Source organism: Centropristis striata, chromosome 8 (assembly GCF_030273125.1).
Source record: "Centropristis striata isolate RG_2023a ecotype Rhode Island chromosome 8, C.striata_1.0, whole genome shotgun sequence".
In the NCBI taxonomy this organism is placed as follows: Eukaryota; Metazoa; Chordata; class Actinopteri; order Perciformes; family Serranidae; genus Centropristis; species Centropristis striata.
This window is the reverse complement of record NC_081524.1, coordinates 3708583-3733933: the sequence shown is the minus strand read 5'-3', so window position 1 is coordinate 3733933 and position 25351 is coordinate 3708583. Positions and strand designations below refer to the sequence as shown.

Genomic DNA, 25351 nt, shown 5'->3' with positions numbered 1-25351 from the left:
ATATTTTGTGGCCCCCACCTTGATATGAAAGTTTAATGTGAGTTTTATATGAATGGCACTTTACTGTGTTGTGTGTAGAAGGTCCCTTTAATTACTTTTTTTGGTAATTCTGTGTCTTTTTTTAAATAATTTTGTGTCTTTTTTTTAAATAATTGTGTATCTTTTTAAATAATTTTGTATCTTTTTTAATAATTTTGGGTCTTTTAATAATGTTGTGTCTTTTTTAAAAATAATTGTGTATCTTTTTTTAATAATTTTGTGTCTTTTTTAAAAATAATTTTGTGTCTTTTTTGGTAATTTTGTGTCTTTTTTAGTAATTTTGTGTCTTTTTTAATAATTTTGTGTCTTTTTAAAAAATAATTTTGTATCTTTTTTAATAATTTTGTGTCTTTTTTTAAAAATAATTTTGTATTTTTTTAATAATTTTGTGTCTTTTTTAAAAATAATTTTGTGTCTTTTAATAATTTTGTGTCTTTTTAAAATAATTTTGTGTCTTTTTTAAAAATAATTTTGTGTCTTTTTTGGTAAATCTGTCTCTTATTTTGGTAATTTTGTGTCTTTTTAATAATTTTGTGTCTTTTTTTTGGGTCATTTTTTTTTTAAAGTATTTTTTTGGTAATTTTATATCTTTTTTTGTCATTTTGTTTCTTTTTTAAGTAATTTTTTTTTTTCACTCATTTTGTTTCTTTTTTTTAAAGTCATTTAGTGTTTTTTCTGTCATTTTGTTACTGCCTCCAGCGGCCCCCAGGTAGTCTGAGTTTGAGACCCCTGCCGTACACACATTTATTTCTATTATTTTTTTACATAACTTGTCTTCCTCCCATCAGGTTTGTTGAAGACTTCAGCAGCTCCACAATGTTTGTCTGGAGCTCCTTGGCTTTCTCTGCCTTCTCTCCTTTCTCCACCTTTCCTCCGGCCACCTGGAGCCCCTTCAGCACCGACTGCAGGGCGTCGGCGTTCTTCACCGACTCCATCTGGTCTCTGTCCGCCTGGATCTCCTCCACCCAGTCCAGGTACGCCTGAAGGAGTCCCAGGTCCTCCACAAAGTTTGCAATGATCCGGAGTCCTGGTCGACGCTGCTCCAGCTCCTTCAGCCTCCTCCTCCCCACCTCCCCGATGTCGTTCCCAACAATGCTGATGGAGGAGAAAATCACCAGGTAAGAGGTTTCACCACCAAACTCACACTAGATAGCAGCGTTTTCATGCATTTTCACACTGAGAACAACGAGCAGAAGTTTAAAGCTCCAAATAATCCAGACTTGTTGCCTCCATCCAGACTAGAAAACAAAGCAGCGTGGAGCCCTACTGTAAATTTACCTCTAAAGTTCTGGCTGTAAACTCCATGAGGCCAGTTTCAGTTTGATGATGATATACCAAGTAAAACTGGAGACAAGCTCAAATATATTTAGTATCAAATGATAGAACTGGATGGAACCCTCTTATATGTTAGATTTGACACCTTTGATCACATTTGCAACATTTTGAATTCTTTATTGAGCATGATAGTGTTTTGAAAGTTAAAAAAAAGATTCAAAATCACATTTTATGTTGGACTAAAGGACTAAAAAAGACACAAAATGACCAAAAAAGGCACAAAATGACCAAAAAACACAAAATTACCAAAAAAGACAAAATTACCAAAAAAAGACACAAAATTACCAAAAAAAACACAGAAGACACAAAATGACCAACAACAGACACAAAAAGACACAAAATGACTAAAAAAGACACAAAATGACCAAAAAAAACCCACAGAAGAAGACGCAAAATTACTAAAGAAAGACAAAATGACTAAAAAAAAAGACATAAAATGACCAAAAAAAGACACAAAATGATTTAAAAAAGACACAAAATGACCAAAAAAACACACAAAATGACCAACAAAAACAAACACAGAAGACACAAAATGACCAAAATTGTTCCACTAAACACACAAGACACAAATAAAATAGAGTCCCACTAGAATAAAAACCAGAGTTGATGACAGGATCACACACAATCACAAGATCACATTTATGTTCTTTGTTTCTTTTTGGTTCAAAATGTTGATCCAGTAAATCAGAATAAAAAATAAATTATTATCAGGTCATATAGGTGAAAAAAAAAATATACCAACATGGCATTTAAACATTTGTTAGGTGTTGTATAGAGGCAGGATGTAAAGGATTCAAGTCTTACGTCAGCGTCCTCAGAGAGGAGTTTCTGCTGAGGCAGGTGACGATGTTTTCTGTTCCTCTCTCTGTGATGCCGGTGATGTCCAGGTAGAGTTCCTCCACGCTGGTGTTGTGCTCCAGAGCGTTCCACAGCTCCAGAACCCCCTCAGGGCCCAGATTATTACCACACATACTGGAAACACAAGAAGAAGATGGTGTTGCTGTTAACAACATAAGTGTCTAATGACTCAAATATTCAGCATGGAGCCAGAGGGGTCGGGTCTGAAACTCTGAAAAAGTGGATAGTTATATTAGTTACAATTATTCTTTTTACAAGTGAGACCAGTGGAACAGTTTATTGTGCAGGCATGAAGCTTTTCAGCAGCGTCAGACACAGTCATCACTTGTTATTTTCACCCTTGTGTTCGTCCTCCCGTCCACTATACAACCATGGTCCTCAGGTAAAGACTGGTTTTAGGACATGTAGAAAAAAAATATTACCAACTTTTTTTTTCACCTTTTAAGGCAACTCATGACCAAAAAAATGGATGTATAATTTTCATATTTTCTCATTATAATTGGTCAATTTTAGTCAAATATACAAAATTAAGGCCTCATTTCAAGAGAAAAAAGTAATGAAACCTGAATATTTTGTTAAAATAGTTATAGTGAAATAATAATTTCTTGATGGGAATGCACAGAGAAGGTTATGTCAACTTTTAGTGAAACTTATGTTTTGAAAGCATTGTTATGTTTGGATGTCAGCAAAAATTTTAAAAAAGAATCACACCCATGGTCCTCAGGGGTCAAAAAGGACCCCATGACATCAGACTGGTTTAAGGACATGTAGAAAAAAATTATTAACAACTTTTTTTTCACCTTTTACAGCAACTCATGGGGTCCTTTTTGACCCCTGAGGACCATAGGTGCTATAAAAATGTATAAAACACGTAAAATGTATGAAGAAAGATGAAATTATGTTATCTATAAAGGATACAGATGGGCACATGTGAATTTCAATCAATTTCAAGCAGTTTTATGAAAGTTATATATGAATCGTATATGGTTGAAAATGATTTGGGATCAAAAAGGACCACAGCAGGGTTAAACACAAATGTTAATTATTATTTTATAGGTTAATCCATCCATTAACTTTCTGTCACTTATCTGGGTCCAGGTCGTGTTTATGGTTATTAAATGACTTGGTATTACTGTTGATAATACTTTTAATGATATAGTGCAGTCTGTAGATTGCTTGGTGTGCAACTTGATGAGTCTCAACAGATTAGCATTGTTACATCTTAACTGGAAAATACTGTTTGTATTTTTGAGACCTACTTTTTCCTACTTATGGACATGTGGACATTATGGACTTATGGAGGTTGCCACTGTTCTATTCTATTGTTTGGTTCATCCATTAAATATTAGTGTAACTAACAAGCATTAGTAAACATTTCTTAGGTACATCTGCCAATTATCAGTTATTCCTCTAGTCAGGCAACATCAGTGTTTGTCAAATCAACCAACTATTGATTATGTTATTTGGACATAGTTCTTTAAACGGGGCCACTAACCTCATATTATTTCTCACAGTATTACTAAAGTCTCATCATGATACATTATCTATGCAATCTGCTGAATACTTCATTTCATCTTAATTTATTTCTTGCTGTACTTATGGATATCTACTGCAATCTTAGATTTTTACTTTCTCTTTCTTTCTTTCTTTCTTTCTTTCTTGTGTACACACATATCTTCATCAAATTGTTGGTTGTTTCATTCATAAAAGTAAAAGTTAAAAAAAACAACTGTTAAAGTAAAAAGTTACGTAAACTTGGGGGGGAGTCCTATCAAAAATCTGATATAAATGTTCATAAATTCAGACATTTTATTAATAATTGTAGGCCTCCTTTCCATCACTCTTTATGTTATGAATGGTAGAACTTTAAATTGCATTTTACGTGATATTAAAAATGTGTTATAGAGTTGTAATAAAAATTCTGTAATGACTTACAAGAGCTTCTTCACTTGGCACTCATTCGACTTTAGAACCGCAGATTCTAAAATAGCTGCTTTCCTGTCCAGGCAGTTGTATCTCAAACTGAAAAAGAATAGAGAAACATGAGGTCAACATTGGTTTTGGTGGTCCATTCATCCCTCTTAAAGAATGCATATTGGGGCTGAGACTTCCAGCAGGCATAAACCTTCTGGATATATATATATATTGTATAAAAATATAGAACTGGATGTAACCCTCTTATTGTTTGTTCACATTTGCCACATTTAAAATTCTTCATTGAGCATGATAGTGTTTTGGAAGTGAAAAATAATTCAGATTTCATGTTTTTTTGTGTGTTTTTGTGCTCAAATTGTTGATCCAGTAAGTCAAAGTGAAAAAAAATCATTATGAGATGGTGCTGAAAAAATTCTCTCAACCTGGCATGGAAAACATTATTTGAAGGGGGAGTTACAGGCAGAATTAGGGTTCAAAAACGACTAAAAATAGCCCCAAACACCAAAAGGTCAATAGGAAAAAACCTGATTCAAAATCACATTTTATGTTCGTTTTTCTTTGTTTCTTTTGGGTTCAAACAGTCGATCCAGTAAGTCAGGATGAAATAATTATTATTAGATCATATAGGTGAGGTTGTGCTAAAAAAAACCCAACAACAACATTGCATTAAAATTTTTTTTTCAAATTTCATCAAAGGATGAAAAGGAAACAAAAATGGACAAAATAGCCCAAAACTCCATAGAGTTAAACAGGTACACCCAGGTTACCATTCAGGTAGGTCCCCACAGAACGGCATAGGGCAGCCAGGAAATTTTCATTTTCCAGTTGTCAAATTGTAATTCTTATCTATTTGACAAGTTAACAGGAAGTCAGTTACTCACTAGAGAGATTCACAGCGGTGCAGGATTGGCCCCAGTCTGTTCAGTCCCCTGTTCCCAATGTTGGAGTATCCTAAGTTGAGCTCCTGCAGCTTGTGTGGAGAGAACTGCAGCACGTAGTGCATGGCTGCACAGTCCACAACACTCAGCTTCATTTTAAACAGGTTGAGCGTCTTGATCTCTGCCGCTGCCATGCTGGTGGTTTCCTTCGCGTGGAACTCCATCAGGCAGTGAAGAAGATTCAGGGCTGTCTGGTTATTGAGCTTCCTGCCTTTGAACTGGTCTTGGAACCACAAACCCAGCCGGGTGGGGACGCCATCCCACTGCTGCTCCACGTTGGAGGAAACAAGGCCGTCCAACTGACCGGCCAGCCGAGCTCGGAGCATCCCCATGAAGAAGCGAGTGAACATCTGGAGGCTTTCCAGCGTGTCCGTGTTCAGGTCCGTGTTTTGCAACGGTGCAGCTGTGGAGGATGGTGGATGTTGTCCAAAGCACCACAAGTCCAGAGCTTGGGTTATGTCCTCCTGGCTGAGGAAGTTGATGGCGCAGTACAGAGCAGCCAGATGTTCTTGAACTGTCAAGTGGAAGAAAGAAAACATCTCCACCGTTTCCTCTTTGAGAGGCTGCAGGATGTGACGGAGGAAGGTGCTCTGAAGATCAGCAGGTGTGACACCGTAGCCCTCCAGATCTGCTCTGTTGAACATGATCTTTTTCTGGAGAAGGGTTTCATAAGCCAGTCTTCCCAGGTTGGTCAGTTGTTGCTTTGCCAGTGAGAGAACCTCAGACCTCGGGGTGGTTCTCTCTGCGCTCCCCCTCAGCGCATGGTGCTTGACCGCGGTGAACAGGTAGCAGAAGTAAACCTCGCTGACTGTTCTCGGCGGGTTTAGCTCCAGAGACTTTGAGCCGTCGACGTCTTGATCTCCGGAAGAGAAGAACTCGGCCATGGCGGTGCAGATGATGTAGCAATACAGAGGGATGAACGACAGCACGAAGAGGTTGTCGTTGTTCAAGATGTAATCGTAGACTTTTTCAGCCACTTTGCCGTCTTTGTAGAACTTTGAGGTATATTGCTTCACCTGGTCTTCCTCGAAGCCCAGCACCACGCAGCATCTCTGGAAGAATCGCTTGGGAGCTTCAGTGGACGGTCTCGTCGTGAGGATGACTGAAGCCTCTGGGAGAAGACTTCCCTTGATCAAAGCCACCATCAGCTCCGACACCGGCACTTTGGAACGAACGTCGATGTTTTTGTCGGGACTGTTCCAGTCCAAGAGGAATTTAAACTCGTCCAACCCGTCTAAGATGAAGAGCAAGGAGCTGGGCGAGGTGAAAAGATCAGGTAGGACTGCCTTCAGGTACCGGAACCGTTCTCCGAGAAGTTCCAGTAAGCTCAGCGGGGCCTCGATCAGATTGAGCTCTCTAAAGCGGAGGTCAAAAATGCAGGTGAACTCACGCATGTTCTTGCCAATCGCCCACTCGTAGACGAGTCTCTGCACTGCCACGCTCTTTCCAATCCCGGCAATACCTTTCATTTTAACCCTTTTGGGGCGCCGTCCTGATGTTCCTTGGGGGTCCAGGAGATGGCTTGGCCGGATGCGCTGGCAAGCCTGATGGACGTAGATGCGAGCTCGTCTACTCGCCAGATCAAAGTACTCATGTTGGCTGCTGTCGACTACGTCGTCATCTTCTGTCACGAAGAGGTCGGTGTAGCGGATCTCGATGTGAGAAGCCGAGTTTGAAGCCACTCTCTCGCCCTCTGAGTAACATTTTAGCTGTTCTGTGCGTTTCAGTAGGGTTGTTTTATGAGCAGAAATGGGAACTACAATGGAACAGCAAGTAAAATAATATATTATCAACAAACTCAGTTTTCTCTAAAGAGAATTTTTTTAGCTTATGTTCTTTGGTTCATCGAAGATTACATACCTCGGATGTTGGCCACCTTTACACTCCTGCTAGGTTTGAGTTCTTCTTTAGCTGCATAATGAAGATAATAAAATATGGGAACAAGTCAGCTATTTTCTACCTCTAGAAAGAAAAACATTACAAATAATCTATATGATATTCAAAAATATATTTTTTGAGAAAGTAATCCATACCTTTAACCTCTGTAGTGACGGTAAATCCTTTGCTCTTTCCCTTGAACAATTTAGCAATGGGGCCTTTAGGCTTCTTCTCTGTGGAGATCACAGGAGTCAGATGGTAAATAACACATTTCACTGAGTTGCCTGAGCCGTCTTTTAATATTTTATACCAAACCAAGATTAAGAGTCCACAGCCATGCTACCGACTCTGTCAGACTGTACTCAGTCAGTAGCTGGTCACTGGATCACCAAAGTCAATAGAAGTTATCTGCACTGTGAATTTCTAAACATCCTTTAGTTGTTGGAATAATTCTCAGTCTGGACTGATTAAAAGTGGTGAAACAACCAGCAAACATTGCCATCTCTCTGCTGTATCACTAACATGATGGTTAAAAATTTAACTTGTCCTTGCTGAGTCAAATATTCTTTATGAATTTACACTTTATTGTCGACATCAGTAAACTTGGCACGACATCAAAGTTGATTGTATTCTGTTAATAATCTTCTCACACCTCTGTTACTCATGCAGTAAAACTTGATAGTCTCATGTTACAGTCTGTCAGTTTGACACCTTTCCCCTTAAACCAGTGGTTCTCAAACTTTTTCGTCATTCCCCACTTTGGACAAGGGGGAATTTTAAAGCCCCACCTGCCCCCATTGCCCCAACACAATGCTAATGAAATACGCCAAGCATAACATTTTCAAGTAACGTCATATTGTATCTAAATTTATGTAAACTCAATAACATAAAATTAAACCAAAGTTCACTTACACTTGATGATCGATCACCCACGGGGTGATCGGTCTAATAACAACACACAGCTATAAGGAGGCTTTGCTCTCATACGCATTCTATTTATAGTCACACAAACACACACACACACACACAAACAGTCAATCTCTAGTCTAGTGCATGGTCTAGCTCCAGATTCCGGGAGATTGGATCTCATTTTTTTCAGAGAGCCGTATCAATATGCGGAAGACTCCCGGAACTGTTGGGATGTTTGGATATAGATGGGTATAAAAAGGAAAATTTCCTCCCGTTTGGTGCGCGCCCACCTGTCACGTCTCTATTTCCCACTAGTGGGGTGCGCCCCACACTTTGAGAACCGCGGCCCTTACCAAACCAAAATGCAGTTTTTAATTAATAGAATAGAATAAAGTAATCATCACAATGGGTCACTTGTTAGAGTGGTCACCTATTGATCGGAAGGTTGGTGGTTCGATCCCTGACCATGGCAGCCTACATGTCGAAGTGTCCTTGAGCAAGATACTGAACCCCAAATTGCTCCTGATGCTGCGTTCAACGGTGTGAGAATGAATTCCCAATGGTGGCAGGTGGCACCGTTTAGGGTAGCCTCTGCCACCAGTATGAATGTGTGTGTGAACGGGTGAATGAGCGCAGTCTGTAGTGTAAAGCGCTTTGAGTGGTCACAAAGCGACTAAAAAATCGCTATATACAGTAAGTGCACGTCCATTTACCATTTACAAGTAAATCAAAGCATCCTCACCTTCAACTTTCACAGGTGTAGGCGTCTGTTTACTGACGGTGTCGTCCCTGCAGTGTTTCTCCACCCAGACCTGCAGATCTGTGCAGTAATAGTCCTGTACCTCCCTCAGCACCTGCAGGAACACTTGGCTGCTCGCCTCAGTGGCACAAACAATCTCTAGCGCCTGGGCCACGGCGTTGGAAGGAGACCTCTCCAGCAGCGACAGGTAGTGGGCAGGAGTCAGCACCTCAGCATCACGCAGCCAGCGCAGCATCGGAGCTGGGTGGTCCAGAGTCCACTTCAGCAGCAGGTCTCTCTGAGACCGCAGCAAATGCTGAGCTGAGGTCATGGCTTCAGAAAATACTGTATGAGGGGGATAAAATAAATACATGATAAGAACTTGTGTAGCGGCACTCCGTTTGGTCTTCCTTTTTCCTTTGTTGTGTGTCTTTTTTAAGGTAATTTACTGTTTTTTCAGTAATTTTGTGTCTTTTTTGGTCATTTTATGTCTTTTTTTTGTAATTTTGTGTCTTTTTTTGGTAATTATGTGTCTTTTTAAAATAAATTTGTGTCTTTTTTCAATCATTTTGTGTATATTTTGGTCATTTTGTGAGTCAATCGACAAAAACACTCTTTTTCCACGCGAGCGACGAGACATGACAACTTCTTTGTCTTTTAAAATGTTTACCTAAAAGCAACAAAGTAAATTACAAGCCTGACGCATGCTCAAAAGACTGTGTTGCTTCCACCATGTTAAGATACACAGTTAGTTACCATAGTTACCACTATATAGTGACATCACAATGTGAAATTTAAAGCATAGACACATTTTTAACCCTTTAAACATTAATCATTGTATATTTTAAACTAACATAGATCAATCAAACTGTATTTATATAGCGCTTTTCATACATTAAAATGCGACAACAAGTGCTTTACAAAAAAAAGAAAAAACAAACAATAAAAATGACAAAACCCACCCCTCCCTCCCCCACATACACATCTGTAAGTATACATACACAAACATGCACACACGCATTTAGTCATGCACGCACACAAACAAACACACTCAGACTCACACACAGCACATATTGATTGACAGTGTAGTACAGTGTACATACTCTAAGCATTGCATGAATTACAATGAAATTATCATAATTTTTAACTGTTTTTAACTTAAATTATTATTGCTGAACTGGCCCTTATTGGCTCTTACAACTTGCATTCTGAAAACTGCAATATGAAAAGTACAGTAGTAAGAATAAGGAGTTCTGCAGAAACTCCACCATGCTCATTGATTAAAACTCTTACCTTAAAGAGATATTTTGTTATGTTCTGTCTCCCTCTCGTCTAGTTTTGCCATTGCACTCATGAGTTTGTGCAGGACAGCTAATGTGTTGTGACTTAAGGTGCAGGGAGGTGTAGTGCACTGACTTGGGCAGCTTTTCAAACAACCTTTCAAAGGGTCCATAGTTCAAAGTGTTCAAGTCTTTGTCCCAGCCGCTGATAAATCACTTTGTTTGATCTTGCAGAAACATGCCAATCCCTTCAAGAGACTTGGAAGCAACATATCAAACTGGCATTCATTTCCATAACATATTGTGACTTCAAAATCAAATCCAAATGTTTTATATGCAGTAAACAAATTGACCAACAGTCAAGTTTTAGCTTGACACTCTTCTTTTTTAGTTCCAACTTCTTATACAATTGCAATGACCTACTTTCACTGGTGGTAAAGTTAATTATTAGCCAACTTTATTCAACTTTGCATGAAACTTTTAATCGTTATCACATTTAGCACACCTTAAGAGGTTTGTTTGAGACGGCCCGTGTAGACAGAGGGAATCAGAAATGAACACATTTAGTTGTTTAACCCTCTGGAGTCCACGAAAGCGTAGCAACATGATTTTACTTTCTTCTTTTTTTTGCAGAGATTTTTCTGCAAAGAGATTTTGCAGTGTGCATTCAGCATTTTTAATGTAATCTTTTTGTTTACTGTTTTTTGTCATTTCTTTGTGTGTTTTATGTGTTTTTTTGTGTTTTTTTATGCATGTTTTTGTACTTTTTTTGTTTTTGTGTGTTTTGAGTGTGTTTTGTAATTTTGTGGGGTGGTTTTGTGTGTGATTTTTTTATTTTTTGTGTGTTTTTATGTGTGTTTTTTGTCATTTTCTAGTGGGGTTTTTTGTGTTCAAAATGTTGATCCAGTAATTGAAAATTAAATGTAATTTCTGTGTGTGTTTTTGTGTGTTTTCTGTAAAAAAAAAATTAAAAAAAAGTTAAATATTTTTGGTGTGTTTGTGTGTGTGTTTTTTTTAATTTTTTTTATTTTGTGTTTTTTTTAATGTGTTTTATGTGTGTTTTTTGTGTTCAAAATGTTGATCCAGTCAGTAAGTCAAAATGAAATAATAATCATATCATATAGGTGAGGTTGTGCTGAAAACACGTCATGGTAAATATTTTTAAGTGGTTTATAAACAGGCAGAATGAAAAGGAGTCAAAAACCGACAAAATCACCCAAAACTCCAAAGTGTTTTGGAGCCTTTGAGGAAATGAAGAACAGCGTGAGGATGACTCACACATTGTCATGTGTCGTCTCACAGATACTTGCTGAGCTCTTTCTTTCCAAACAATTCCAACTTCCACCGCTTGAATGATCATTTCATTCTTTCATTTCATGTTTAAAGAATTTATAAACCTATCAAAATTGTTTGTAAAAGTACATTTCCAGCCGTCAGATCAGTTGCATGTAATGAATTAAAGAATGCAATATGCATCGATGGTTTAGAAAATATTGGAGGAATAAGAGGAAGAATCAGAGTGAAGTCATAGTAGCAGGATCACAATGAAACACTCCAACTTCCCCTCTTAGCTCCTCTCTTCAGCCTTTCCTCTGTCTGTCTGCAGTCATGCATGTGGACACAGTCTCCCTTGTGTGTCCTCTGATTTTTGGTGAGTAATTAAATTCTTTATGATTTTTTTGTAATGTATTACTTCAAAATGTCTTTATATACACTCAAAAAAACATTACTGCATATTACTTAATTCAATAAGAAATGAACACATTTAGTTGTTTAACCCTCTGGAGTCCACGAAAGCGTAGCAACATGATTTTACTTTTTTTTTTTTGCAGTGTGCATTCAGCATTTTTAATCCTGTAATCCTTGTGTTTACTGTTTTTTCGTGTGTTTTTTGTCATTTCTTTGTGTGTTTTTATGTGGTTTATGTGTTTTTTTTGTGTTTTTTATGTGTGTTTTTGTCCATTTTTTGTTTTTGTGTGTTTTGAGTGTGTTGTGTGTGATTTTTGTATTTTTTGTGTGTTTTTGTGGTTTTTGTGTGTCTGTCATTTTCCAGTAATTGAAAATGAAATGTAGAAATGCAAAATGTGCAACATTTTTACACTTAAAAATATTGAGTTGATTTGAAAGCTCTCAAATCGGTTAAACAAATCATGAGTAATGAGTAAATTTAAGTAATATTTTCAAGTACGTCTGACTGAATTGACTTATTGACTAAATTACCACATAAATTGAGTGAATGTAACTAAATTATAATGTTAATTATATAAAATATTTAAACCATGTAATTTGTGAGTCAAATATTAGTTAATTTTCTTGATTTAAATATGGATATTTCACACAAAGATTCCTGTTGGAGTTCTATTAATGAATTTTGATGGAGTCAACTTAAATACTCATCATGATGATATTCAGCATTTTTATTTAGTATGCATATCTTTATATTACTGTCACATTTACAGGCTCCTTGAGTAATTTCTTAGAGTGTAGATGTTATTCAGTCACATTGATCTCATTAAAATATCTTCTGATATCTCTATTATTATTAAAATCATTCCCTCAAGAGGCGGAAAAATTATGTTTTTGTCTGTGATTGTCTCCTGCAAATAACACTGCAGTGATTACATTATATTCACAGATGAGGATAATTCCTGTTGCTTTAATAACTTCATGCTCATTTATTTTCTCCATGATGTTAATGAACATGTGAAAATACTATGCACATATTTACTGAAATGATCAAAATAATTCTTAGTTTAAAGTTTAAGTTTTAAAGTGTTTACTGCATTGTATCCACTGATTATAAAACGTCAGTGTAGTAGATTTTCCAGAGCCAAAAGTGCAGTTGCCCTCTTCCCTTTTCTAAATATAAATCTGTTGCGAAATTGTTCTGGGTCATATTGTGCACACAGACAGTGGAGCAGTTCTAACCTTGTTAGTTACAGTGTTTCAAGGGATTCATTTAGTTATTCCTGTGGCTTGGAACAAAACTGTTTTAACCCTCTGGAGTCCATGAAAACACCGGCACGCAACTTCTTCGTGACGTTGCAACGTAAAAACGAAGCAGCATAGAGCCCTGCTGTCAGCTTTTTCACAAGTTTCCATGTCCAATTTAGTGCATCAACCCCTTTTCAGCAAAGGTTAAAAAAAAAACACCTTGACCAAGTGTACATTTTTGCAGAGGTTTTTCAAATTTTGCAGTTTGCATTGAGCATTTTTAGTGCAATATTTTGTCTTTAATGTTTTTTTTGTATGGTATTTGTCAATTTTTGTGTCTTTTTCTGTGTGTTTTTTTGTAATTTTGTGTGTGTTTTCTGTGTTTTTTGTATTTTTTTGTAATTCTTGTGGGTTTTTCTGTGGTTTTTTTGTATTTTTTGTGTGTTTTTTGTAATTTTTTGGGTGGTTTTTGTATATGGGGTTTTTTTTTTAAAGTGTTTTTTATGTGTGTTTTTGTAATTTAGTGTGTGTTTTTAGTGTGTTTTTGTGTGTTTTTTTTGTGGTGAAAATGTTGATCCAGTAAGTCAAAATGAAAAAAATAATAATCAGGTCATATAGATGAGGTTGTGCTGAAAACAATGATATGATTGAGTTTATAGTTGGTAGGTGCATGAGTGGATTTAAGCCATGATTTTATTTTAGATTTAAAACTAACGAATGCGCTGATGTCTCTGATCTCATTTGGTATTGCAGCGATTCCCAACTGCTGTTCTGCGGCACACAAGTGTGCCGTGAGAAATCATCAGGTGTGCTGTGCAAGATTATTCAATTCATCGTTACTCTTCTTATCGAGCCGCGGGTGCTGCCTTGGGCCCCTAACCCGTCCCAAAGCACTCAAAAGCGGCACAGTCCATCGGCAGCAGTCTCTCCCAGCTGCAGTCAGAGCAGGAGATGTTAACCCCTCAGCGTCCAGTCTGCTAATTAATCGTGCATGCACAAAGTCGCCGCCAGTTGGCTTACAGTCAGAGTGTCTGTTTGGGATAAAGGAGGAGGATTGGAATTGTGACAGATGACATTTGCAGTTCTAAAAATATTTAGGGTCTTTTTACTCTCTTTGGCAATTTTGACAACTGCACTAAGTTAATGGGTGAGCTGGCCAAACATGAAGCACACAATACTCTGTTCAGCAAGTTTTATTAGCACATTCGCATTCCATACACCGCACAATCCCGAATGGCTATTTTACAGTACAACATAGCCCCATACACCGCACGACTTATGACTGTTGCACTTTTCAGCATTGGCTTTTCAGCAAGACTCAATGCGGCCCTATCTTCCTGCCCTATACATCACATCAGGACAGACACCACTCATTTACACAAACTCGAACTGTGAACACGTTATGTTCACAGTTCGAGTTCCCACAAGGCCTAGCGTCTCGAATATCAAGTAGGTCGCCGCCTACTTCATGTCCCACCATGCAGGAAACACCAAATTTCCTTCACAGTGGTATGCCGTGTGATTTTTCTAACATAAAATATGTGCCATGGCTCAAAAAAGGTTGGGAAACACTGTGGCACTGAGTTCTAGGGTTGTCAAAAGTATCAATACTAAAACGTTGTATCTGAATACGATACTCATTTTCAAAAGTATCGATACCGCCATGATGCCAAGTCACCAGAAGCTATGAAAATAAAGCTGTGGCAGAGTACATATGTATGGATCAGGTTCCCATTTACACCGTGGAGAAACCTGGGTCCCAACAACTTATTAAGCAGCTCTTTCCTAATATTGTGCACAGCATACAACCTCAAAATATTGTTCTAATTGTTATTATTTTTTGTATTTATTTATTTTTTGCACTACCTCAGACCTGAAGCTTGTTAACATAGTTGCAGTTTCTTTTTGCACAACTGTTTTTTATTAACCTGTGGTTCTGTTAATTTTTACATGTTGCATTTTTCTTGTTAATAAAAATATTTCTGTAAAATTTTTGGGTCTATCGAAAATGGTATCGAGTATTGAATATTTTCCTGAGTATCGGTATCGAGTTGAATATTTTAGTATCGTGACAACCCTACTGAGTTCCAATAATTAGTGGCTCTTATAGAAACAGCTGATCTGCCAAAGTGGCCTCTACTGGTCGTCCTCGTTGTTCTCCTGTTGTCTGGGCGCAGTGATATAAACTCCTTTGTGTTCTGTATGACAGCAGCAGCCCTGTGGAGGAGGGTCCAGGCTGTCTCTCCTGTGCCTTCAGTCCCGGACCGAGTCCAGGCTCTGGTGGGCTCCTGTGTGGTGATTCCCTGCTCCTTCACTCCTCCAGCTCCTCATCCTCCTCATCCTCCCAGGGCGAGGAAGGAGAGGGTGGACGTGCGGCTGAGGTTCAGAGGTGGAGGCCGGTTCTTCCCTCTCCGCAGCACCGCCTACAACAGCGAAGACAGAGATCAAGTGAGCCGCGATTTCCAAGGCCGGACGTCTCTGTTTGGGCGAATCGCTGATGGAGACTGCTCGATGAAGATTGAAAGGATCAGCCAGGATGACTCCCGGGTGTTTGAGATCGCTCTGAAGAGAGCGGAGGACTTACTGTGGGGGCGACCCACCAGCTTCAACCTGGATGTTGAGGGTAAATCTGTACTTTAGTCTGTATAACGTTTTCAATTATAAATGAAGGCAAGTTTATTATATAGCAGCTTTCAACAACAGGCCAATTCAAAGAGCTTTACACAAAACATTGAAAGCATTTAAAAGACACATATATTAAAGTACATTCAAATGTAAAAATTTAAGACTAAAAAACGAGCAGATAAAATATTTAGGAAAAAATGTAGAAGTACGTTCTAATATACAAATTTTAAAATTGAAAGCGAGCTGATTATACATATTTGTGACCTGCTCCATAAAAATGAGTCACATTGACCCGGAAACACATTTTGAGATTTTGATATGTCTGTAAAGATACCAGCATTATGTTTCTACGCCAAATATTCCATGAGATATGCTCATCCAAAGTTCGACTGTTATCAAAAGTTAGTTTTGAGAAAAAGGCCTTTATAGAAAATGATACAGATTACGCCATGTTTCACAGGGATTAAAACACATTTATTAAGACTAGACTAATGTTAACATTGTCTTAAAGCTGAGACTTTATTTATTCAGAAACACATAAAACCCCAAAACAGCCCGAAATCACTTTTTTCATGTTTAAACGTGTTTTTACAAGAACGGGCGGTTGCGACTTCCGACTCATTTTGATGGAGCGCGTCACACACACACACACACACACACACACACACACACACACACACATATATATATATATATATATATATATTTACTTATAATATCAAATTCTCTACTCACATCACTAAACGAGAGGAGTCCCTTAATCTATTCTCTACTCATATCACTAAAATTCCATTTCAAACAAATGTACTTTTAGTTGTACCAGGCATTAAAATGAACAAGAAATTGAAGAAAACAAGGTTGGTCTTATAACTTTTGCCATGACTGCACATAAGGGACAAATTTATCACAATAATGTGCTTTTGTTTGATATCCTGCAGTTTGTTTTTGTGTAATTATCATTTGTGTCTAATAAAGAAACCCATCCCTATTAAACACAGTAATGATGTGTATATATTTTTATATATTTCCCCTCTGACAGACAGCCCTGAGGCTCCTGTCATCAGTGGCATGTTGTCGGCCACAGAGGGACAGCAGGTCACCCTGAACTGCTCCGTCCGCTACCACTGCCCCTCCTCACCCCCCACCCTCGGGTGGAGCTGGGAGAGAGGAGCCCAGCTGAACAGCACCAGGCCTGGGGAGCCTCAGACCGTCTACCCAGAGCCCCACAGACCGGTCCTCCTGTCCTCTCTGTCCTTCACCGTGTCCCACCAGGTGAAACCCAGACTCAGGTGTGAGGTCGGTTACCCAGGAGCCAAAATAATGGCCGTGTCCAAGGATGTGCATGTGACATGTAAGCATACTTTTTAAAATAATTTTGTGTCTTTTTTAAATAATTCTGTGTCTTTTTTAATAACTTTGTCTTTTTAAAAAATAATTTTGTGTCTTTTTTAATTACTTTTGTCTTTTTTTGTAATTTTGTGCCTTTTTTGGTCATGTTGTGTCTTTTTGGGGTCATTTTGTGTCTTTTTTAAATAATTTTGTGCGTTTTTGGTCATTTTGTGTCTTTTTTGCTCATTTTGTGTCTTTTTTTAGTAATTTTGTGTCTTTTTTGGTCATTTTGTGTCGTTTTTAGTAATTTTGTGTCTTTTTTGGTCATTTTGTGTCTTTTTTTAGTCATTTTGTGTCTTTCTTTGGTCATTTTGTGTCTTTTTTTAGTCATTTTGTGTCTTTTTTTGATCATTTTGTGTCTTTTTTAAGTAATTTTGTTATACTTCTACTCGTATCTGTGTGTTTCTTGCCTGGATTTACACTAAAACCAGTTTTTTTATTCTCTATAGTTGCACCAAAAGATGTAATGGTTCAAGTCCAGTCGTTGGTAGTGCACGAGGGGGGCAGCGCCTTGTTGATGTGCTCGTGTAAAGCCGACCCCCCGGTGTCTGAGTACCGCTGGTCCTACAGCCAACATGGCCGTTCGGTGGCCCTCCACCAGCGCACGCACACAGTCCGGCTGGTCAACGTGACCCGAGACATGAGGGTCCGCTGCTCCGCACAGAACCTGATCGGTCGAGGAGAGTCCCGGCCCACGCCACTGAACATACAATGTAAGAGAGAAGTCGCTGCTAATTCATGTTAGCATTAACTGGAGCATTAACTGGGATGTTAGTTTTGGCTAGCAAAAAAACTTGAAAATGTTCGTTAATGACCTCAGAAAACTGAACAGCGACTCCTTGGAGTGTCTGTTAGTCCAACCAAATGCTGAACAAGACATTTTTACTGAACAAAACGTCATTAAGTGAAAATACAGTGAAAGGGTCAAAGTTATGAGACCAAACCGCTAAACGTCCTCTTTTCTTTTTCGTTTTATAACCTTATTGACACGTTGCCGTGGATACGCATTGCTTTTTTAAAAATCTCCTGATGACGGCTCGCCTTGTTAGTGACCTGTCAATCAAAGGTAGCCACGCCCCAAATCATACGATTCTTTATCTTCTATTTTCTTCTAAATGGGGCCATTATTAGAACTATTAACATCAGATTGTCTTTTTTACTATTGATTGAGACTATAGTGTCCTGAAAAAAAATTCTGAGGTAATAAATCAAGTGAGAAGTTTCTTTCTTTCTGGGGCGTTCCTGGTGGCACACCTGGTAGTGCATACCATAGAGGCTCAGTCCTTGCAAGTGGGCAGCCCAGGTTCAGATCCCACTCGGAGCCCTTTCCCACATGTCTTTCACTCTGAATATCTCCCTTATCAATAAAGCTAAAAAATGCCAAAAAAAGAGAGAAATTTCTCATTTTGTATTAAAATGAATGGACCCAAATGCTTCTGCAGCCGCCGTCAGCGCCCCCTGCTGGAATTTTCGGTAGAATTCAGCTTAAGGAACTCCCTGGTTTGCCTCCCTGCTCAGACCAGGAGGTTGCCACCTGCTTTGGTGTGAAAAAATCTGAGATTTTATTTTTAAGCCATATCGCCCAGCCCTAATTGAAACCATAGTGTTGTCCTGAAAACAATTCTGAGGTTATAAATAAAGGGAGAAGTTTTCAAATTTTGCACTGAAATGAATGCACCCAAATGCTTCTGCAGCCAAACTTAGCGCCCTGCTGGAATTTTCAGTAGAATGCAGCTTAAGGCACTTCCTGGTTTGCCTCCCTGCTCAGACCAGGAGGTTGCCGCCTGGCTCAAACTGGTCAGATGTGGTTAGAGTTGTTCTCTCTTGCACCTGTAACAGTGATGTCACAGATCACTGGATACATTGTGGCATCTGCAGGAAGTTGCCTAATCCTTGGGCCCTGTTTTGTATCGTAAAAAGCTCCACACACAACTGAAATGGTTCCATATGTACGGAGCAAAACTCAAGTTTAAATGTCTTCTCCTCCTTCAGATAAACCAGCCATCCTCCGGCTCTCCTCCACCTGTGTTTTGGAGGATGGGGAGGTGTTGTGTCGCTGTTCAGTCGACTCCAACCCTAAAGCAGCAGTCACCTGGAGCGTGAACGGGACCGTTCCACCTCGTGATTACAACGTTTCTGTAACATCTGAGCCCGGCGCGCTGAGGGCCACTCTGAGGGGCCACATGGACGTTCATCAGACTGTGATCTGCTTCGCTTTCAACGCGCTGGGAAATGATTCCCTGCTGCTGCTGCAGGGAGGAGAAGGTGTGTTCAAAGCAATGTTTTATTTTCTCTACACTACCAAAAACACACCAGCTCTGCCTCTTGTTTATTCACTCTGATGTAGAGATCGTACTGGAGCATCTGTGCTACATGCCTGCAGCCTAGAAACATAAATAGAAGAGAATAAGACGAACAATGCTGCAAAGAAAACCTTATGTTGATGCTCCATTATTGAGCTGTGAGAACAGAATATCACTTGCTGCAGTCCATTTTATACTTCTTTGTTTTGCAGTGCTTGGTTTGCATTTTAAAACACTTTTCAAGATCTTATAATAGAATATTTAACCCTCTGGGATCATAAATTTACTACCCTTCAGACCCTGCGGGTTGAAAATGTCCACTTCCAAAAAAACGTAGTAAAAACTTTACAGATGAAAATTTTTTCTTCTTTTTTTCCTGGATAAACCTCTTAAACAACTTCCACCCTTCTCAAAACTACCAAACATTCAAAGATTTTGAGGATTTTAACCCTTTAAATGCCAGTTTGATTACATGATGTCACCTTTTTCAAAGAAAAAACACAAAAATTTAGTTATTTTCCACATAATGAATTTTTTTTTGGCTGGGGCATTTGTTTTTATTTGTTAGTTGAAAGATTTAACCCAAAAAAATTGAAAAAATATATATCAGTAATATTTTTATAGCGTTTTTTGGAAGTGGACATGTCTACCATCAAGTTGCCATAAAGAGGTTTTTTTGGCTGTGATACTGCAAATGGCATGATTTTTGGAAGAAGGCTTTTGTTCTTGATATATTTTCAAATTCATTTTTTTATTCTAATTTTTCTAATGGGTCTATAATACACTGTGTACTGATTTACTACCCTTCAGACCCTTCGGGCGTAAAATTTCCACCTCCAAAAAAATGCTATGAAAACTTATTGCCAAAACAAAATTGAAAAATGACAAATATGGCTGGCATTTTCACCAATAACTGGTTGTAGTTGTGTCCAATTGCTGCTCTTCAGCTCTTAAATGGATGGATGGATGATGGATGGATGGATGGATGATAGATGGATGGATGGATGGATGGATGGATGATGGATGGATGAATGGATGGATGGATGATGGATGGATGGATGAATGGATGGATGATGGATGGATGGATGGATGATGGATGGATGATAGATGGATGGATGGATGGATGGATGATGGATGGATGAATGGATGGATGGATGGATGGATGATGGATGGATGGAAGGATGGTGGATGGATGGATGGATGATGGATGGATGATGGATGGATGGATGATAGATGGATGGATGGATGATGGATGATGGATGGATGATAGATGGATGATAGATGGATGGATGGATGATGGATGGATGATAGATGGATGGATGGATGGATGGATGGATGATGGATGGATGAATGGATGGATGGATGGATGGATGGATGGATGGATGGATGGATGGATGGATGGATGATGGATGGATGGATGATGGATGATGGATGGATGGATGGATGATGGATGGATGGATGATGGATGGATAGATGGATGGATGGATAGTGGATGGATGGATGGATGGATGAATGGACGAAGGGATGAAGGGATGGATGGATGAAGGGATGGATGGATGGATGGATGGATGGATGGATGAAGGGATGGATGGATGGATGGATGGATGGGAACTTTATTAATCCCTTGGGAAAAGTTCCCTCAGGATATTGGACAAATAACCCTGATCAACTATTTTTGTTGTTATCATTATATTTGCCCAAACAAATGTACCTTTAGTTGTACCAGGCATTAAAATGAACAAGGAATTGAATAAAACAAGGGTTTAATATTTTTTCCATGACTGTATATATATATATATATATATATATATATATATATATATATATATATATATATATATGACTGTTGTATTTGTCCATTAACAGAGTTATTACCTCTACTGTGGTTGGTGTTACCTGCTGTCTCCATCTGCCTGGTCATATTCCTTCTGTCGCTTCTTTTCTTCTGCTGCCGGAGGAGAGCTGGAAAGTATGTGAAGAAAATCAACCCTTTAAATGTTTTATTTATATTTGTAATACTTTGTGAGGTTTCATGTAGCCGTTCTGCTCCTCAGACGAGTCCTGAGCAGACGTCCAGCGGTGTACCCTGAAGGTCTGGGGATCTATCAGGACCAGATGCCTCTCTACATCAACTGCACTGAAGTGACTCATATCTACACCAACGGCAGCTACCAGCTGGTCTACCAGAACTGCACACCTCTTTTTGTCCACACAAAGCAGGTGGGTTTTGTCCTCGGCAACATAACATTACATAAATCAGGGGTCTCAAACTCAAATTACCTGGGGGCCGCTGGAGGCAGTATGAAGATGACGAAAAAAAGACACAAAATTACTAAAGAAGAGATACAAAATGACAGAAAAAAACTAAATTACTTAAAAAAGACACAAAATTACTAAAGAAGAGATACAAAATGACAGAAAAAAACTAAATTACTTAAAAAAGACACAAAATTACTAAAGAAGAGATACAAAATGACAGAAAAAAACTAAATTACTAAAAAAAGATACAAAATGACAGAAAAAAAACCCCCAAATTACTTAAAAAAGACACAAAATGATAAAAAAGACACAAAATGATTAAAAAAAGACACAAAATTACTTAAAAAAGACACAAAATGATAAAAAAGACACAAAATGATTAAAAAAAGACACAAAATTACAAAAAAAATAGAGACAAAGTGACAGAAAAAAACGAAATTACTTAAAAAAGACACAAAATGACTTAAAAAAGACACAAAATGATAAAAAAAGACACAAAATGACTTAAAAAAGGCACAAAATGATAAAAAAAGACACAAAATGATAAAAAAGACACAAAATGATTAAAAAAGACACAAAATTACTAAAAAAAATAGACACAAAATGACAGAAAAAAACTAAATTACTTAAAAAAGACACAAAATGATAAAAAAGGCACAAAATTACTAAAAAAAAAGACACAAAATGACAGAAAAAAACTAAATTACTTAAAAAAGACACAAAATTACAAAAAAGACACAAAATCACCAAAAAAAGACACAACATTACTAAAAAAAGACAGAAAATTACCAAAAAAAGACAGAAAATTACTGAAAAAAACTAAATAACTTAAAAAAGACACAACATTACTAAAAAAAGACACAAAATCACCCAAAAAATACACAAAATTACTAAAAAAGACACAAAATTACCATAAAAAGAAACAAAATGACCAAAAAAGTAATTAAAGGGACCTTCCACACACAACACGGTAAAGTGCCATTCATATAAAACTCACATTAAACTTTCATATCAAGGTGGGGGCCACAAAATATCATCACGAGGGCCACAATTGAGTTTGAGACCCATAACGTAAACAAAAAATCACCCAATCCCCAAAATCTGGATTAGCAACTCAGCATCTGTCCATTTCTGTTTTATTTTTTGTAGATCCGTCCCATGGGCAGAAGAGGAGGAGAGAGGAGAAGAGGAGGAGAAGGAGGAGGGATGGAGAGGAGAGTCCGAGGCCTGAGGGAGGTGCAGGGTCCTGGTGTAGCAGACCCAGAGACCGCCATCTACCTGGAGATCCTCTGAGAAATCCTCTGGAGATGATTCACACTCTTCATTAAACTCACATTTCATCCATTCTCACATATAGTTTATGTAACTTTCAGTAAATGTATATATTGTACATCGAATGTGTGAACTCCTGTCTCTCTCTCTTAATCTCCATATTGAACTATTTCAGTCTCTTTGACCCTGTTTCCATCTAGCAGTAACATGTGGTCCGAGTGATCTGAACCCTCTAGAGCAGCGGTTCCCAAACTTTTTTAGCCGTGCACCCCCTTCTACGGCCCAACCGTGTTGATGCACCCCCAATCCCCCACACCTTAAAAAAAAAATGCAATAAGCTTTTTTATAGCCATATTAAAGGCGACATGTTTAATCATGCTCAAATCTTTTTTGTTTCTGTCTTGTTGTTTTTTATTTTATTTTTTTATCATTGTGTTTTATTCTATTGTTATATGGACCGCCCCTGTGTCCGAAATAAAGTGTTGATTGATTGATTGATTGACACATATAATTAAATAATCACGATCACAACAATGCGGTCTCGCATTTGAATTAATCTGAAACACTGAAACACAGTTTCAATATAATGCAACAAAGTTATGCTTCCACTTTTAAGAGCAAAGAGGATGATGACAGGCTCAGGATCAGAGGCAGAAAGCACATAAGTTGGGAAAATGTTATAATATTCTGAGCCGCGTTGAACAAAAATTGCAGCAAGTTTAAACAACCCCGTCATCATAACACAGGCTGGAAACATGGAAGAAGATAACTTCTTCTACGCTTCATTTTAAGATGAAGTGCATTTTGAATAGCCTGCATTTATTTATTAATTAATATTACAGTTTTTGATTTTACATTTTACAAAGGAAATGTTTATTTACACGTCTTTATTGTGTGTGGGGAACATTTTTTAATTGTTAGACCGCCATTACATTTTTCATCTCGTGCACCCCCTAGCAGCAGCTCTTCCACAAACCACACTTTGGGAATCCCTGCTCTAGAGTCCATGAAAGCATTGGCAAATTACTTCTTCCTGACGTGAAGATGTAAAAATTAAACAACATGGAGTTTCTCCATCAGCTTCCCTCTAAACTTCTGGCTTGAAACTCCACGCCAGATTTTTTTTTTAATGATATTCGGTCAAGTAAAACCAGAGATAATGTCAAATATATTTAGTATAAAATACAGAACAAGATATTATCCTCATTTTACCTGTTATATGTTATATTTGCAACCTGTGTTCATATTGCAACATTTAAAATTCTGTGTATTGAAATATAATTTTCCAGATCAGATTTTATGTTTTCCTTTGTTTCTTTTGGGTTCAACATTTTTATCAGGTAGATCACAGTAAAAAATTAATTATCAGGACATATAGGTGAAGTAACGCTGAAAAAACTGATACCAACATGGCATGGTGAAGATTTTTAACTGATTTTTTAAAGGACATAATAGCCGAAGATTTCAGAGGGTTAACACAAGTGGACATCTTTATTTTTTTTGTCTCTCGTGCTGCTTTAACCCTCTGAAATCTTCTGCTATTATGTCTGTTAAAAAATCAGTTAAAAAACTTCACCATGCCATGTTGGTATCAGTTTTTTCAGCGTTACCTCACCTATATGTCCTGATAATTCATTTTTAACTTTGACTTACTTGATCAAAATTTTGAGCCCCCCCAAAAAACAAAGGAAAACATAAAATCTGATCTGAAAATTATGTTTCACACACAGAAATGTACATGTTGCAAATATGAATACAGGTTGCAAATATAACATATAACAGGTAAAATGAGGATAATATCTAATTCTATATTTTATACTAAATATATTTGACACTATCTCTGGTTTTACTTGGCGGAATATAATTAAAATATGTCTTCATGTCATGAAGAAGTTATGTGCAGGTTATTTCATGGACTCCAGCGGGATTTGTACAGCAAAATGATTTGTACTTGCCATGTTTAACCCTTGTGCATCCCTTAAAAAAAATAAAAGTACAAAATTGTAGAAATATATATAATTATTTTCCACTTTCACCGAGTTAACTCTATGGAGTCTTAAAGGGCTATTTTGTCCATTTTTGAATCCTTTTCATGTCATTTTGTGTCTTTGTAAGTCATTTTGGTCTTTTTTTTTTGTCATTTTCTTCTTCTGTGGGTTTTTTTGGTCATTCTGTCTTTTAATTTTTTGTCTTTTTTGGTAATGTGTCTTTTTCTGTAATTTTGTGTCTTTTTTATGTTGTTTTTTTTTTGTTTTTTATGTGATTTTGAATCTTTTATTTACTTTCAAAACACTATCATGCTCAATAAAGAATTTTAAATGTTGCAAATGTGAACAAAGGTGTCAAATCTAACATATAAGAGGGTTCCATCCAGTTCTATCATTTGATACTAAATCTATTTGAGCTTGTCTCCAGTTTTACTTGGTATATCATCATCAAACTGAAACTGGCCTCATGGAGTTTACAGCCAGAACTTTAGAGGTAAATTTACAGTAGGGCTCCACGCTGCTTTGTTTTCTAGTCTGATGGAGGCAACAAGTCTGGATTATTTGGAGCTTTTGGAGACTCCAGAGATAAAAAGCTGAAATTATGAGATAAAACAGTCGAAATTATAAGATTAAAAGTCGTTATAAGATGGACATACTTTTCAGAGGCCAA

At 37.6% G+C, this 25351-nt stretch overlaps 2 protein-coding genes across 2 annotated transcripts; one reads left to right on the top strand and one right to left on the bottom strand.

The window, feature by feature from the left end:
- Positions 1-703: 703 nt before the first annotated feature.
- On the bottom strand, positions 704-8997 carry LOC131976601 (NLR family CARD domain-containing protein 3-like). Its single transcript, XM_059339703.1, has 7 exons — positions 8635-8997; positions 7139-7216; positions 6966-7016; positions 5049-6861; positions 4168-4254; positions 2179-2346; positions 704-1134 (listed from the first exon to the last, which is right to left on the bottom strand). The coding sequence occupies exons 1-7, from the start codon at positions 8960-8962 to the stop codon at positions 801-803; spliced, it is 2859 nt and encodes a 952-aa protein (XP_059195686.1). The 5' UTR covers positions 8963-8997; the 3' UTR covers positions 704-800.
- A 2522-nt stretch (positions 8998-11519) lies between these two features.
- On the top strand, positions 11520-23961 carry LOC131976163 (sialoadhesin). The gene is made up of 8 exons (XM_059339083.1): positions 11520-11562; positions 15055-15468; positions 16510-16821; positions 17309-17572; positions 18852-19124; positions 21029-21131; positions 21217-21382; positions 22571-23961. The coding sequence occupies exons 1-8, from the start codon at positions 11520-11522 to the stop codon at positions 22712-22714; spliced, it is 1719 nt and encodes a 572-aa protein (XP_059195066.1). The 3' UTR covers positions 22715-23961.
- Positions 23962-25351: the final 1390 nt, after the last annotated feature.

What these genes read in the sequence shown, in the direction of transcription:
- LOC131976163 (XM_059339083.1), top strand. Translation starts at nt 11,520, where the DNA reads ATGCATGTGGACACAGTCTCCCTTGTGTGTCCTCTGATTTTTG. An exon ending in CTTCAACCTGGATGTTGAGG is followed by an intron (nt 15,469 to 16,509) that starts GTAAATCTGTAC and finishes CCCCTCTGACAG; the next exon opens with ACAGCCCTGAGGCTCCTGTC. An exon ending in TTTTTGTCCACACAAAGCAG is followed by an intron (nt 21,383 to 22,570) that starts GTGGGTTTTGTC and finishes TATTTTTTGTAG; the next exon opens with ATCCGTCCCATGGGCAGAAG.
- LOC131976601 (XM_059339703.1), bottom strand. Translation starts at nt 8,962, where the DNA reads ATGACCTCAGCTCAGCATTTGCTGCGGTCTCAGAGAGACCTGCTGCTG. An exon ending in AAAGGTGGCCAACATCCGAG is followed by an intron (nt 6,862 to 6,965) that starts GTATGTAATCTT and finishes GTTCCATTGTAG; the next exon opens with TTCCCATTTCTGCTCATAAA. An exon ending in CACCGCTGTGAATCTCTCTA is followed by an intron (nt 4,255 to 5,048) that starts GTGAGTAACTGA and finishes ATTCTTTTTCAG; the next exon opens with TTTGAGATACAACTGCCTGG.